The sequence below is a fragment of the Gadus macrocephalus genome, chromosome 16 (genome assembly GCF_031168955.1).
Source record: "Gadus macrocephalus chromosome 16, ASM3116895v1".
NCBI lineage: Eukaryota > Metazoa > Chordata > Actinopteri > Gadiformes > Gadidae > Gadus > Gadus macrocephalus.
In genome coordinates, this window is record NC_082397.1 from 7067221 (window position 1) to 7082293 (window position 15073).

Consider the following 15073-nt stretch of genomic DNA (forward strand, 5'->3'; position numbering starts at 1 on the left):
GTCCGTTTTTGAGGATGTATTTGTCAGTCATATATTAGTACTGCAAGCCGTCCACAGCAATATATTTTTTTTATTAAACTACAAACATGATCTATATCTGCAGGGAGTCAATAGGAAGAGAGCATTGAGCCATTCAGAAACATGTTGCTTCCTCAATATCAAGTCACTGAACTGTGTTTACGCCAGCATTTCGTTAAGGACTTGCGATAGTCACTTCCGGGTGAACTTTTCCCCTTTCCCATCAATCTATCTCGCTCGTCAGTGTGTTTCATGTGGAAACACACTGATGAGCAAGATCCCCCCCCCCCTTGAGATTCATTCATCTGACTGTAAGGGATCATTTACATTTAGGCGTTCTCCACTTCTCCCTTTAACTTCCCGTTGAAACAGTAGCCACTGTCGCTGTCCTATTGATAATTCATAATCATTCCCTGTGATGCATGCCTCCTCTTTTGTCCACTTTTACTAAGAAAATAGGTTTTATATAGCTTAGGAGATACCCAATTGTATACAGAGTCGTATCACAGGTAAACCCTGGGTTTCTCTGCGCTTCCCTGAAATCTAGTGAGAAAAGGTGTACAGCAATCTGTGTCATCACAAATGGGATGAACTTTGCTTTTCTTTCAAATTATGACTCAATATAGGTTGGCTGTTTACAAATACATGTTAAAAGGCTATTTATTTAATGATTGATTTGAGTCAAATAATAACTCCGTTACGTAGATGCACATACTTTTTATAGTCACTAATAGCCACAGCTTCATTGACAAAATATAAATCGAATTGCCTGCCATGTTTCTTGTGATAGGCTAGAATGTGTCACTTGAGTCCGACGACAAGCTCGTTAAGTACTGCTGTTTCACCAACATCCGCTTTTACCAGCACCTGTGTGTCCATCCGTGCTTGTTTTGAAAACAGCCTTTGATGAGAGGAACAACTTTCATTCCTTCTGCAGCCCATTCAGCCTTTTCTTACCAACACTTCTGGCCATGCCCGATTTACAGTCAAACAGAACCTCCGCTTTCCCGTTAGGACACGCCTCCTCAGTTTGTGGCGTAGATTGGGGCGAGCCCTTGTTGAACCGCATTGACACGGCACGTGGATCAATTGTATAAACTCTTATTTTAAGTTTTTTAAATTTGTTTATCACTTTAAAAACTTGTTGTAATGGGCGTTAAAACTAAGTTACTTCGCCGAATGATTTTCGTGACATTTGTTTATGTGAAATGCATAAAGCACTTATAAAATATAAAAATAAGTCTGTTAAGACCAACCATGGTGAAGCAGCTTTTAGTTTTTAAGATCTGGAAAAAAAATTGCAAAACATGAAGTTTGCCTTGACACTTTATGCTTACTTTATACAGTTTATAAGTCTTCTGTTTAAGTGTTATGTCACCATTGACCATTTTAAATGGTTGCATTTTGTTGTTGTATTGGTCATTTAAATGGCTTTAACACGTGATTCCTGAAGGGTAGTGTATAAATAGACATGCCCTGCTGTCAGGGTGATTAGCTTGTTGTTGCTGTCCACAGATCATTAATAGAGCCTTACATTAGCTCACCGAGTATGTGACTCGTGCATTCCGACCATATAATTAACCCAGTTTATACGGTAACACATTACACGGACAGAGCAACACACATACAAACTCATGTTTCCAAAGGACCGACTTTCCTTGTTGCTTAAAGGGAAATGGGTAGTTGCATGAGGCATTGTGCATTTATTCCGTTTGAAGGCGCCTTTACCTCAGTTCAAACCGAACAAACTGTTCAAAAATATTTAACTTCTCATAAAGTTACTGATAGATATTGTACGTGATTATATTATAAAATGTGCATTCCTTTTGGTTAAATGATTGCTTGATGGTTATGGGTGTTTATAGGGAATCCACTCAGTCTCTTCTGATGGCAACTAGCAATTGGGCTGGAAGATGAAAACGATATAGCTTTCATTCCCACGGCATTATTTATTATGTTGCTCACGACCGATTTGATTCACTTTTATCTATGTAGCAAACTGAACTAGCCGCGCTAGCATTTTCGCGGACGGCAAACCTTCAAAGTGGCGGCTAGGCAAGTCGTGACGTAGAAAACAAAACTCTCCACATAAAACATTAAAACGGTCCAACTTTTATTTATAACATAATTACATGATGTGCAACAATACAAATTTGAATGAAGTAAATTTCACCATCAGTTAAACAATATATATATAGCTGTTTTTTCTATATGTCAAATCAACCACAATATACATTCAGGTTTTCCCGCAATGGCGACGTCAGCAAGCATGTCAAGGACTTTAACCGCTTGCAGTCAGCGCCTGCATACATAATGTAGCCTACTGTATAAAATATTATAATACAAACATGTCGGCTCTGAGCACTTAATAAGGTATTGATTCAAGGTGAACTTTAAATGAATAAGTATAAATATTTGTTCTCTATCATTGTAAAGTTAGGCCTATTACTGTATGGGTTTCAGATTCCATTCAATATTGTATACCTTCTTTGATTTAATAAAAATATATATGAATAACAATTGAACTTTGTTGTGATTTCCAGCAATTAACCACTTTATTAGGGCTACAGCATTTTGGTTTCATTGGATGATCCAAATGAAGGTAAATCAATTTTAGTCCTTGTATGTTGTACTATTGCAGCTAGTCCTGTCCTGTGAAGCTGGTTTGAGCTATGCTTTTTATGTCTCTCTTCAGAGGGACATTGTATTGGAAACAGGAAAACGTTCCCTCAAGGCCTCCAACCATCACAGATGGGAATTCTAGCGTCTCCAGCAATCTGCTGAAAAAAGCAATGGACCAGTCTATATTCACAAAGGTCCTAATACACTCACACTCAAACACTAGATTATACGTTCAGACGTCAGGTTGTCTTTTTTTGAGTTTAAATCTTTCACACACTCAAAAATAAAAGAATAGCTCAATAATTACAATCAATATCATTGAAGTATTTAAGTGTGTGGGACACTTAAAAGTCGATCCAAAGGTCACAGGGAGCACCTGCCTGACCCGACTTAGAGTTACAACTTAACAGCCAATCAAGAGCTTATCTAGGACAAAATAATAATAATAATAATTCTGCCATCTGATCGGACGCTAGGTCCATAGTGCTGGACGCCCTCTGGCCGACCAGAGAAAGTGCTGCAGTGTTGTTGTGGCGGCCATGTTTTACCGGCTACTGTGTAGACACAGTATCATCAAGCACGTCGTCCGGCCCGATGTGGTCAGCACACGTCCATCGTCCTCCCTGCTCAATGCGTGGTTTGCGTGCTACCATACAATGTGACGCATCCAGCGTCGAGGTTCCCTTTAAGGGTCTTTGTCGTCCAAAAGCGTGGCTTGTGATTGGTGGATCTGTCCGCCACTCACGCCCTCCTGGGGGCGTGGACGCTGGATTTCCTCGTAAGGAGGTGGGGGGTTGTCAGGGCTTTGACTCGACAGACGGGGGCGGCCGCCGCCCTCCAATTGGTCGTTGGGCGATGATTGATGGGGGTCGGGCACCTCCTGGGCCAATAGGAGCTGGGTCGGGCCGGGACCCGGACAGGAGGGCAGACGCTGACCCCAGCTTCCGTAGACGGCTTCCTCGTAGGAGGGGAGCGTTACGGGGAGACCGTCAACCATCAGGTCCATCTGGTCTGAGGAACGCCTACTGGAGAGAGAGAGAGAGAGAGCGAGAGAGCGAGAGAGAGAGAGAGAGAGCGAGAGAGCGAGAGAGCGAGAGAGCGAGAGAGAGAGAGAGAGAGAGAGAGAGAGAGAGAGAGAGAAGGGGGAGTCAGAGGGAGAGAAAAAGAGGCAGAGAGAAAGAGGGAGAGAGAGATTTTAATAAATGTTCAGTTTTTGCATACCTCTCACCTTGCGTGTGTCATAATTCCTACCACTTAAACTATTATTTCTGTACTTTACTTGTTTAGAACACTTAACCTTTAATTGGACGAAAAGCATCTCTGCCACGACCAACGCTTTAAACATAGTCTTCAAGAGAACAAGGCAAAGCAGGCCAGATAGTTCTCTCTTTGTTTTTCTGATGATGTGTCTGGCAACGAAAAGATAAAACGGCAAACTCCCACACATGCACTTAAGCACGCCATCATCTATTAAACTCACACACAAAGATCAGACCAGACATCAAGTGACACACACAGTCACTCCCTCTGATTGAGGAGTTTTTGCAGAGAAATTCACGAGGAAACACATAAGTCAGCACAAAAAAACAACCCCACACACACATCCCCCCCCCACACACATCCCCCCACACACATCCCCCACACACATCCCCCCCACACACATCCCCCACACACATCCCCCCCACACACATCCCCCACACACATCCCCCCCACACACCCCCCCCACACACATCCCCCCACACACATCCCCCCCACACACATCCCCCCCCCACACACATCCCCCCCACACACACATCCCCCACACACACACATCCCCCCACACACATCCCCCCCACCCCCCCCACACACACATCCCCCACACACATCCCCCCACACACATCCCCCCACACACATCCCCCCCACCCCCCCCACACACACATCCCCCACACACATCCCCCACACACATCCCCCCACACACATCCCCCCCACCCCCCCCACACACACATCCCCCCCACACACATCCCCCACACACATCCCCCCCACACACATCCCCCCCACACACATCCCCCCACACACATCCCCCCCACACCCCCCCCACACACATCCCCCCCACACACATCCCACACACACATCCCCCCACACACACAGAGGGTAAACTACTCTGTTCTCGTTCGGTTCTCTCTGCTTCCTGATCTCGATTTTCGGATGAGTAACCAGGCCAACCCAGAATGAACCTGGGCGATCTCAAAGGTTATGTTACAACGGGGAAGCGCTGGAAGATTCTGTGCTGATTCTGGTTTCACTTTGTTTGCGTTTTCACAGGAACCGGATCAGGTTGAACTGGTTTGGTGGGGGCCCGTCGGTTGGGAATAGGGCAGTTATGTTCGGTATAGGGGCGATGTACATAATGCCTACTCATATTATGGCTGCAAATGTTGACTCAATCTTCCCAATCAATAGTGGACATGATATAATACAACTAGCACGCACCAAAAAAATCCAGCACACACCCTGAAAGTGTTTATATTCAAAAAAGCATTTCTTATCTCTGGAGGGAATGTGTTGCTTCCCTAAAACTAATAAGAACTTATATCAAACTGCAACCATTAACAGATAAAAAGGAACAAAATCCATCTTGTCTTATGGTTCATATTGTGTTGAAGAGCAACGTCAAATATGCTTCAAAAGTATCTTTCTAAATGGGGACGTCCTTACCCGTGTGAGTGACAGGGGTAGAGGCGGGACCTGATGACCATGCAGGCGGTGGTGGTGAGTAGGAAGATGGACACGCCCACGGCGGTGGTGGCAATGCTGGGCATAGTGTGGATGTTCTTGTCATCGTGCTTCATGTTGTACCGGTCTGTGGAGACGGGACGGACATACCGACACGTTCACTATTTGTTTGAAAAAGCAATGATTATTGAGAGCAAAATAGTAAACGACTTATTGCCCACAAAAAAATTTCACCAAATAACAATTTAAAGTAAACCCCATAAACAAAACATTCCCAAATGAAATTCTTCGACGCACACGTGCACGCAACAATGTGCATGTGTATGTTTGCTTGGTGTTGCAGGATGTTGGGGTAATTGATAATGCAGGCCCTTCCTGGAGGCCTGTTTGAAAGTGTCAGGATAGACCGATTGAAGAGGAAGTGTCGCGTTTAGGACTGCGGTTGTGATGGAGCAAAAGTGCATTGGTTGCTTTTGGTTTGGCCTACTTCCTCTTGACTGTGCTGCAGCTTCCTGTGTGTTTAGTTGCAGCCAGTGTTTCTGATGTATCTTATATCTTAGTCTTTTGTTAAGCAGGTGTGTGTGTGTGTGTGTGTGTGTGTGTGTGTGTGTGTGTGTGTGTGTGTGTGTGTGTGTGTGTGTGTGTGTGTGTGTGTGTGTGTGTGTGTGTGTGTGTGTGTGTGTGTGTGTGTGTGTGGTGGCACGTGGGATGGCTGTGTCAAATCAAATAAAAACTAAAACCCATCAAACCAACTTCGAAAAATAACCATAACTTATGACTTACAACCTTAAACCATGACAGTAGGTTAAAATATGTCATTCCAGTTGAGCTCAAATGATGAATAACAAATGTAAAGATTTTCTACACAATTCAGTCTGAATTAAATTACATAATTTAGCATTTTTGTATCGTCCATAACCGTCTTGCAAGTGTTTCATTGTTCTGTGCGGACATGATGGAGGCCAGAGCATACAGCAATAAACTAACGAAAGAAGGTCATGGAATCACCAAACAAGGACACACTTTGAGGCATTAAGCTTTGCTTTACAATAACAACCAGTAAATCAATGTGTGTGTGTGTGTGTGTGTGCGCGTGTGTGTGTGTGTGTGTGTGTGTGTGTGTGTGTGTGTGTGTGTGTGTGTGCATGTGTGTGTGTGTGTGTCTTCCGAATCCCTTTGTGTGCGTACGTGTGTGTCTTGTGAATCCTTATACGTGTGTCATTCTGTCTAGTATTACTTATAAACAATGACATCAGAGTCAACTGATTTCATCACTGTACAACACGGTTACTCATCTACGTTTATCTCCCCATCGAAGCCGCAAACAGCCTGAAACTGGAGAGGAAACAGACCAAACAGACCCGGGGGATTCAGCCACCCATCTCCACTCTTGCTTGGGTGAATGACTGGACCTGGCATGCTGGGCTTACCCACCCCCTGATGATACCAACATGAGCCAGCATAGCGGTAGCTCATATAAGACCTTTGTTGCCCGGTAACCACGTACAGAACCACATTTTCCCTGGAATCCGGGCGTAAACCGTCCCTGAAGACATTGCAGTCAGGTTGGCGTTCCCTTCCTCTGACTTCCATGTTTTCATGAGGTTGTAAACAGGAAAAGACGGTGGGGCAGCTACACCCTGTGGCAGTGAGTTCAGGGTTGTGATTTTATTTTAAATACAAACATACCCTTTTCAAGAAGGTTTAAATGTTCAAGGACATTGGTATAATGCTATTTGGACAAAGGCTCTGTTCACCATTATGCTGACACGATTGTTATTTCGAAATGTCTTTTAGTCATAACTACCCTTTTTTATATCAAAACCACAGCCAAAAATAAATTCCTCATCTAGCCACAACGGATGTCGTTTTTGCACTGGTTCTTGCCCTCGTTGGAAAACCCGACCATGATGGCGTCAGACCTGATTCCGACGCATGATTAGGCCACGCCCTGCCTTCCTGTCTCACCTTTTAGAGGCACACAGGGGGGTATGGAGGGCACCCATCCTTTGGTGCGGCACCGGGCGCTGCGGACCTTGCCGGGGATGTGGAAGCCCGGCCCACAGAAGAAGTGGATGGTCGTCTTGTGGGGGAAGCCTCGGCACGGCGACGACTCGCAGCGGAAGCCCCCGTGCTCCGGTACAACCGGGTGACTGCAGTTCCCCAGCACACCTGCAGGGGGCAGAAGGCAGGACGAGCGCTGTTATAAATGGTGCTTGGTGTTCATACCGGACTCATGTGTGTCCCAGAGGGAACGTTCAGGGAGTAGCAGTAGAACGTAGAGGACAGTAGTGGAAATAAAAAAGAGAAAAATACGAAATAAATAAGAAAGTAGAGAAGCAGGTACAATAATAAAGAAAGTGTTTCATTAATAATGTGCGAGGGAAGGGTATTCTAAATATTAAAAACATAAAACACAAATTACCAATAAGACAATCTATAAAACACGAAACACAAATACTTGACAGCTCCTCCTCTGTGAAATGTTTTTGGAGTGTGTGATTGTGTCACCAGCCTGAGTGGGTGCGCGTCAACATTCAAACATTCTGAATATGCACGATAAATGCCGAGCCCCCTGATGATCCAGATTCACTTGGTGATGTGTCACATCGTGGAACCAAGAATGTCCCTTCACACGTCCTCAAAGAAACGCATCGAGGTCCAGCTAAGCCTTTCAGTTAAAAAGTATGACCGACATATTGTGTTTGGACCAGCTAGGCTGAAATACTAGTTTGGACCCGTTTGACCACAGGACACCCACCAGAGGAGGTAATGCCCAAAGGAGGAGACGGCCTGGAGGGTTGTGAGTTTGAAACCATGAAATAACCAAAGCACTAGCCTACCTCCTATGCAGACTGAGGATCAGATTACAATCATACTTCACAAGCACAGCCTTTCGACTACGTCCCTCTCAACAGCCGCATCCCAATTAAATGTAATTATATGAAATGATAGTATCTTCCATTCCCGTCCAGTCTGCTCTACTCCACAGCATTTTTGAAACATTCCATTCTCTACTCCAACCCATTCCATTTGATTTCAGTCCATTCCAGTCCATTGTACTCCAATGAGCTGTTTGGACAGTAAAGTAGGATGGTACTGGGGGCTTTCTGGTTTTTCTTTCTGCCAACAGGTCAGCATGATGTCATATCTGTGCCGTTGTCCGTAGCAACTGCTCCATTAGAAATAGGTAATTGTCGTCGGAAACCCCAAACCCTCCGAGTGTTTGCATGTTTATTTGTTTGTGTATTTCCATACCGTACAAACTGTGTGTTACCCCAGGAAAGGTTTTTTAAGCGTGAAATACATTGTTCGAGGGTTAGCGCGTCGCTGAAATTAGACATTAGGGGATTTACCAGTATTGCTGGGGTACCCCTCTTATCTCTAAAGACAGATATAAATGCAAACCAGATTCTCTGGCTGAGCGAAAGTGGTGTTTCACTACCTGATAATGGTTAATCGCGGCGTTAACGGTTCAGATCAGAGACTGTGAAACAGTAATGTCAGCTCCACAGCTCTTGGAATCTGATGGAATCTGTATGTAAATTGTATTTTCCATTTAAAAGAGGGCTTTGCATTAGCAACGCAGTATTCTCTGTGACGCGTGTATTGTCATGGTGACAGGGACTGAGAAATAAGTCTTATTTTGTGTTCTTTGACAAGCTGGCTTTTTATTTCCCGATTTCTGGCTCTCCTCTCCCGCTGAGAAGAAGCAACGCATAAACAAACGAATACCAATGAAAGGAAAACGTTGCAAGATATGTTTTACAATGTCCCAGACATTCAGGCGTTGTGGAGCCCGGATTAGTGCCAGCAAAGACCTAGGGTCAGAGGGCAAGGTTAAAGGTCAGATTACCCCTCCGTGAACAAGACTTGAACTGGGACTTTCAAGATGTGTTCGTTGAAAAAATGACTATTGCACATAAAAATACATATTGTACCCCTTTGCATTGGTATTATTTTGTATATACTCTTAGTGTGTAAATAGAAATGTGTCTGTGTTGAAGAGTGTTTCATTAAAGTCATAAAATAATCCAAAAAGAGTCAGGTTAGGGTCGGAGGTCGGAGGTCGGAGGTCGTACCTGCGGAGGAGTGCAGCAGGGAGGCCAGGAGGAGGAGCCGGAAGCCGAGCGTGACGTGCGCACATAGCCACGGCTGACGGACTGGCGTGGACATCAAAACACACTTTGTGATGACACAACAGTCAGAGAGACCCTTGTACGCCCGCTGGAGAGAGAGAGAGGGAGAGAGAGAGAGAGAGAGAGAAAGAGAGACGGAGACGGAGAGGGAGACAGAGAGGAAGAGGGAAGGAGGGAGAGGGAGAGACAGAGGGAGAGAGAGAGGAAGAGGGAGAGAGAGAGAGGAAGAGGGAGAGAGACAGAGACAGAGACAGAGACAGAGAGAGAGAGAGAGAGAGAGAGAGAGAGAGAGAGAGAGAGAGAGAGAGAGAGAGAGAGAGACAGAGAGAGAGGGAGAGAGAGGGAGAGAGAGAGAGAGAGAGAGAGAGAGAGAGAGAGGGAGGGGGAGAGAGGGAGGGGGAGAGAGAGGGAGAGAGAGAGAGAGAGAGAGAGAGAGAGAGAGAGAGAGAGAGAGAGAGAGAGAGAGAGAGAGAGAGGAGTGTGAGAGGGAGAGGGAGAGGGAGAGAGAGAGAGGGAGAGAGGCACAGAGACACAAACAATGTTAAGTGAGTGAAGCCAAGTGCTGCCCGGACACACCTTACATAGACAGTTTGATGACAAATTCATCACATTTCTTTGTCATTTCAATTGTTATAAAGATTATTCAACTAAGATTCCCTCTAAATCCCCATTCTTCATTCCCATTCTTCCTATAAATGTGGACATTACACATTGTTTGGCTTGTATAATAATTATGGATTATTATGTTATCAGCTTGATCGTGTTGTATTATATTCCTCCTCCGAGGTATCTATTCTACAACAGTTCAATCAACTCGTCACTAAGCTTTTAGTAATATCTGTATCTATCCAGAGTTTATTTTCCTACTTAAGCATGTTATGAGAACAAGCATATTGTTATAGATCCTATCATTCCAGCTCACACGATTGGCTCGTTTGAGAGTTGTTGGCCTGACCATCATTTAGATTTCCACTTATGTGGAGCATAGTATATACACGGCCTAGCTCTGACCTCTCAGACTAAATGCCAAACTCCTGCATCATCATCTCATCAAGGCTGATCTGAATGCCAGCCAGCAGACAAAACGCCAACCTGGTCTGGTTACCAACCTCCAGCCTGCCTTGGATATCTTAAGGCCCTGATAGCACAGGCCTTTGGCCTTTATCGACACAAGCGGGAGGATTGACAGGGAAGTGGGGGGAGAGAGAGAGGGAATGAAGAATAGCAAATTACCTATAGGACTTTGAGGGTGAGCCGCATGAATTGAACGCTCTTTTCAACGTGGAGCGTTCAATGGGCAGAATCTGTCTCACGTTCCCGCAGTGCTTGTCGGTTTGTGTTCATTTGTGGTTAGACAGGCTGCATTGCCTTGTTGTGTACGCCTCAACCTTACACGGAAGTATAAATGCAGGCAGCTGGGAAAAGATCTGCGTCGTGGGACCGGACGGGAATCTCCTGAGGAGTGTGAGGTCAGCTTGAGCTGTTCATTCACTTTGTATTGTTGACCAATCGCGGGCAGTGGTGTATTTGTGGCGTGTGGCCAAAGTGAAGTAGACTCGGAAGAGTGCCTTGTGCACACCAGTGCGATCTAAGCAAAGTGTGCTGCTTTCCATTTGGGTGATAAAAGGTAACCTGTGGCGTGAAAACAAATGAGATTTCGCTCCAAGTAGACCAGGTCATTCGGTCTCTGAGCGTCGTGAAGTCTGCCACCTGTTGAGTCTGCCACCTGGAAAGCCCGCCACCCACAACCCGGGTGCTGCCCCTACCACAGGTGAAGGATGCCGTAGGCGAGACAAACTAGGGTGCAGATGTCACGTCGGTCTGGTTGCGTGTGAACGTGTTTGTGTGGTTTTACCTCAGCCTTGATTTAGAAGACAAGCACGCGCACACACACTCACAGAAACACATGCACACAGACAGATACACAAAGCAGTAGGATTTTGACAGCATAACCACACACACACACACACTACCAATATATGTGTATGCTTTAAATGCTATTTAATCATGTTTTGTGTTTTCATTTTCTTTATAGCATTTAGCTATATAGGTCTGGACTGCTTTTATTTAGCAACGTCATTAATTCAGCCCATATTTTCTGCCTCTCTGCAGTGGAAGCTCCACGTTGGGCTACCATTCCCTGTCACGAACACAGCGTTCCTTGCAAGGGGGAACATGAAGGCAACATAGTGGAGCCTTCTGTGGATGTCGTGGGCAGAAATCAATGAGACAGCGTTGTAGAAAGACGCCCACTGACTGGACTTTAAGACGCCACCGAGCCTTTCGTCTTCACATCCAATGCTCAACCTTGGAAAGAAATCCATTCCCCTCAGTAGGAGCGACTTCGTCGAGCGTCTGTCGATCGGACTGTGTGACGCGCACCCCTTTAAGGACTTCTACACCAAGTGCCAAATATCAACAGATACCAACAAACAGGCTTTTATTTAGCGTTTCGTGTAGGCCTAGCTCTACCTCTTTATAATACTCAAGTACACACCTATGGTCTACAGATGATTTATAGCGACTAAATAGAGGGGACCCTGTTTTACATTGGAAGGGTGCGTGGGGGTCCCTCACAAACCAAACGAAACCCACTGATAGCGTTCAGCGGGTTTCTTTGGTGGCGCCTATGAATAAAACCAGTGGAGAAAAAAGCGAGAGTTGCTGAAATCCCGCATTGTTTAACATCTATAGCTGAGAAGGTTCACGAAAAGCGACCAGATACCAGAATACAGCAAACATATAATGAGGGCCATACATGGACACTAAATAGAGCTACCTTCAATGTATGGGGCTATATATAAGAGCTCAATGAGATGGGACACAAAGAACAGCAATAAAGCAAACACGCTATTCATCTATTCATATTAATCTATATAACAGTGGATACAATTAATTCTCTAATTCCTCCAAATTCCCTTAGGAAAAGCGCGGGGATTTCAGAGTAGCCTATTCTTAGTAATGTCGCTTTTATAATAAATGACTTACCAGTAACCCAACAGGCGGAAGAACGGATGCTTTAGGCTCCTTTAACTGTGCGTCTTGGGAATTCCTTATTGAGTATCGCGGCTGTATGTGCGCTCCAGGGTATAGACGAGCGAAGTCTGAATGAATCGGTTTTCTCAGCAACAAGTGACTTCACAGCTCCGCCGGCCTCAGCGATCAGCTGGCTCTGCCAGGACCCGCTCCACTTCTGCTTTCGTTCATAACCCCGCCCCCCTCCTCTGTTCTCTACACAGTCGGTCATATTCTGGAAATGCTGACAAACACACGCGCGCACGCGCGCTCACGCACGCTCACGCACACACTCTAGATTGTTCACGTTTAACCGCACTGAGGAATGCTTTAAAGAAAACTCCATTAGCCTCTTAATAAGTTAAGTGTTTAGTATATATATATTAAAAAAAAAACTTCCTACTTTTAAATATATATTTTGGTACCTGAAGTATTAAAAGTATAGGCCTCGTTTAATCTGATGCACCTGTCAGAAAGGGTTGATCGAGTTGTGGTGGAACTACACTGAAAAACAAACCCATTCTTATGAAAAATAGGTCTAGGTCAACCTCAAACTAGGTCAACCTCAACATCAGCTCCGGTCTTCAAGGTCACATTTTACCGATTGATAAAACAATTTAATAGTTATTTGAGGAATCAGGCTAAAGGTCCAAGCTAAATCAAAACATAGCATTTTTTTATTCTTTATTAGTTGTAGATCAATGCATTTAACAATGACAATGTGCTATAAAAAACACATACAATTTACAACTTTTACAAAAACTGTATTCGCAATAAAAAAAGGTCGGCAAAGTGTTTTTTTTCTTCACGCCAGTGGAAGGAACATACAGGAACAGAAAATGTCAGGTTTGGTTGAAAATAACTGATTAAAATGGCAATACTGCAACAGATTAAAACAAACAACAATTACACGAGAGGCGCGGGGGTCAAACCCATAACAGTCTGTGTGGGGCAAATTCATCTTTCCCGCCACATATATATATACTTTCCATAGTAAAGTTGGCTGATTGGTCACCAGTGGTCATTTTTCTTCAAAGATCATGTGACGAAAAAAACTCTGCCTCCAATAGTGGCCCATTTCCTGTTTTGTTTCTCAAGAGGCAGACCATCAATAGTGAAAGGAGAAGCACTTTGTAGTAAACTGCTAGAAGATAGACCAGTGAACCCAGCGAAGATGCTACACCTGGATGCGCTAACTCCCAGATCCAAGTGGTTCAGGGTACACCTTGAACGTTTTGACAGGTAAATCGTTCCAAGGATCAGAGATGGTTCTCCACTTTTCATTGTGATGAACCTCTATTGGTTTTCCTCCAAGTTTCTGTTGTAGCTACTGTTAAGGCCATGGATTGATTGTGCAGCTACACAAACACACTGACACACATAAACACACACAGAGTAGTGGAAGTTGTGTTAGTTTCTGTTCTTCTATGAAGCTCTAAGGCGTCAGGCATGTGGGCTGACCACAGTCATTCCATACATCGTACACAAACTCTGTGATGATCATCTGATATGCACTTTAAAGTTACTACGGCATTTCCTTAAGGTGTCCTTAGATACAAAACCTCAAGGGACGTCTACAATTGTGCTTTCTGATTGGTAAAAATGTGTGTAAGGTGGCCACTGCGTCAACAAGGTTTCTACTCAGTGTTTTGTTTGATGGCGTCTGGTACAACAAGAAATTAGCTTGCGTTGGTAGTGTCGGATTTGAAAAGGTTGGATGAATGGTGGAATAGAAACCTTCATTACGCAGAAAATCTTAAGAATGGTTGCAGAATGTACATTAGGTTTATGTAGTTGAAGAATACATTCAACAGACAGCGTTTTGTTCACCCACAGTAGATGAAAGCGTGGTCAGTAGATTCCTTTAAGAATACACTTGGGGGGGGGGTAAATTATAGAGTGCTACAAATTTCCAAAGTCAAACATCCAGAAATAAAAACCGTTCAAAAATGATAACGATCTCTCACCACACAGCAGACTCAACAGATGGCTATTTTAAGTTCCCCTTCCAAAAGCTTCCACTGAGGATTCTCGGAAAAGCAGTGTAGAAATTCCAAGGTTTAAAGGGCTTTTATTTAATATTCAAACATGACACTCTCGGTGACGAAATCGTCTTCAAATATAGAACAATCCGAGAGTCCATTTCAGGATACCAGTGTGAACTGAACCATGACGTCACCCGTTCCCCAGCGTCATTCCAGTTTCTTTCCTTCTGCCATTTGGCTCCAGCTCTCAGAGGGGGGAGCAGGGCGGCCATGTTGGCAGCACACCCGGGACACCGCCCACGCATACAACCCATCAGGCCCAAGCCCCCCCCCCCCCCCTCCCACCCCCCTAGCTTCTGTTTCCCTATCGGTTCTGTTCTGTGTTTCACGATGGTGAGATGAGCACCAGTCCAGACAGGAAGGCTGAGATGCAGACGGGTTGGATCAGACAGGAGTCACAGGACAACACACCACGCACTTGGGAGGGTTCGATCACAACACACCATGCACTTGGGGAGGGTTCGGTCACAACACACCACGCACTTGGGGAGGGTTCGGTCACAACACACCACGCACTTGGGG

The 15073-nt window shown here is 44.8% G+C and overlaps 2 protein-coding genes across 7 annotated transcripts in view; both read right to left on the reverse strand.

The window, feature by feature from the left end:
• Window positions 1-2118: 2118 nt before the first annotated feature.
• zgc:152863 (uncharacterized protein LOC562658 homolog) lies at window positions 2119-12680 on the reverse strand. Of its 2 annotated transcripts, none has more exons than XM_060075268.1 (5): window positions 12480-12680; window positions 9435-9579; window positions 7321-7524; window positions 5335-5479; window positions 2119-3662 (listed from the first exon to the last, which is right to left on the reverse strand). In XM_060075268.1, the coding sequence occupies exons 2-5, from the start codon at window positions 9526-9528 to the stop codon at window positions 3326-3328; spliced, it is 780 nt and encodes a 259-aa protein (XP_059931251.1). In that variant the 5' UTR covers window positions 9529-9579; window positions 12480-12680; the 3' UTR covers window positions 2119-3325. The 2 variants fall into 2 exon arrangements, with proteins under 2 accessions (XP_059931251.1, XP_059931250.1); XM_060075267.1 differs by having other exon boundaries at window positions 2119-3665; window positions 12480-12677.
• Window positions 12681-13161: 481 nt separating this feature from the next.
• pak4 (p21 protein (Cdc42/Rac)-activated kinase 4) overlaps window positions 13162-15073 on the reverse strand; it is a 32579-nt gene continuing 30667 nt past the window's right edge. For all 5 annotated transcript variants that reach the window (XM_060075222.1, XM_060075225.1, XM_060075223.1 and 2 more), the window contains exon 12: window positions 13162-15066. The gene's annotated coding sequence lies outside the window, so the exon portion shown is untranslated. The remainder of the gene's footprint in view (window positions 15067-15073) is intronic.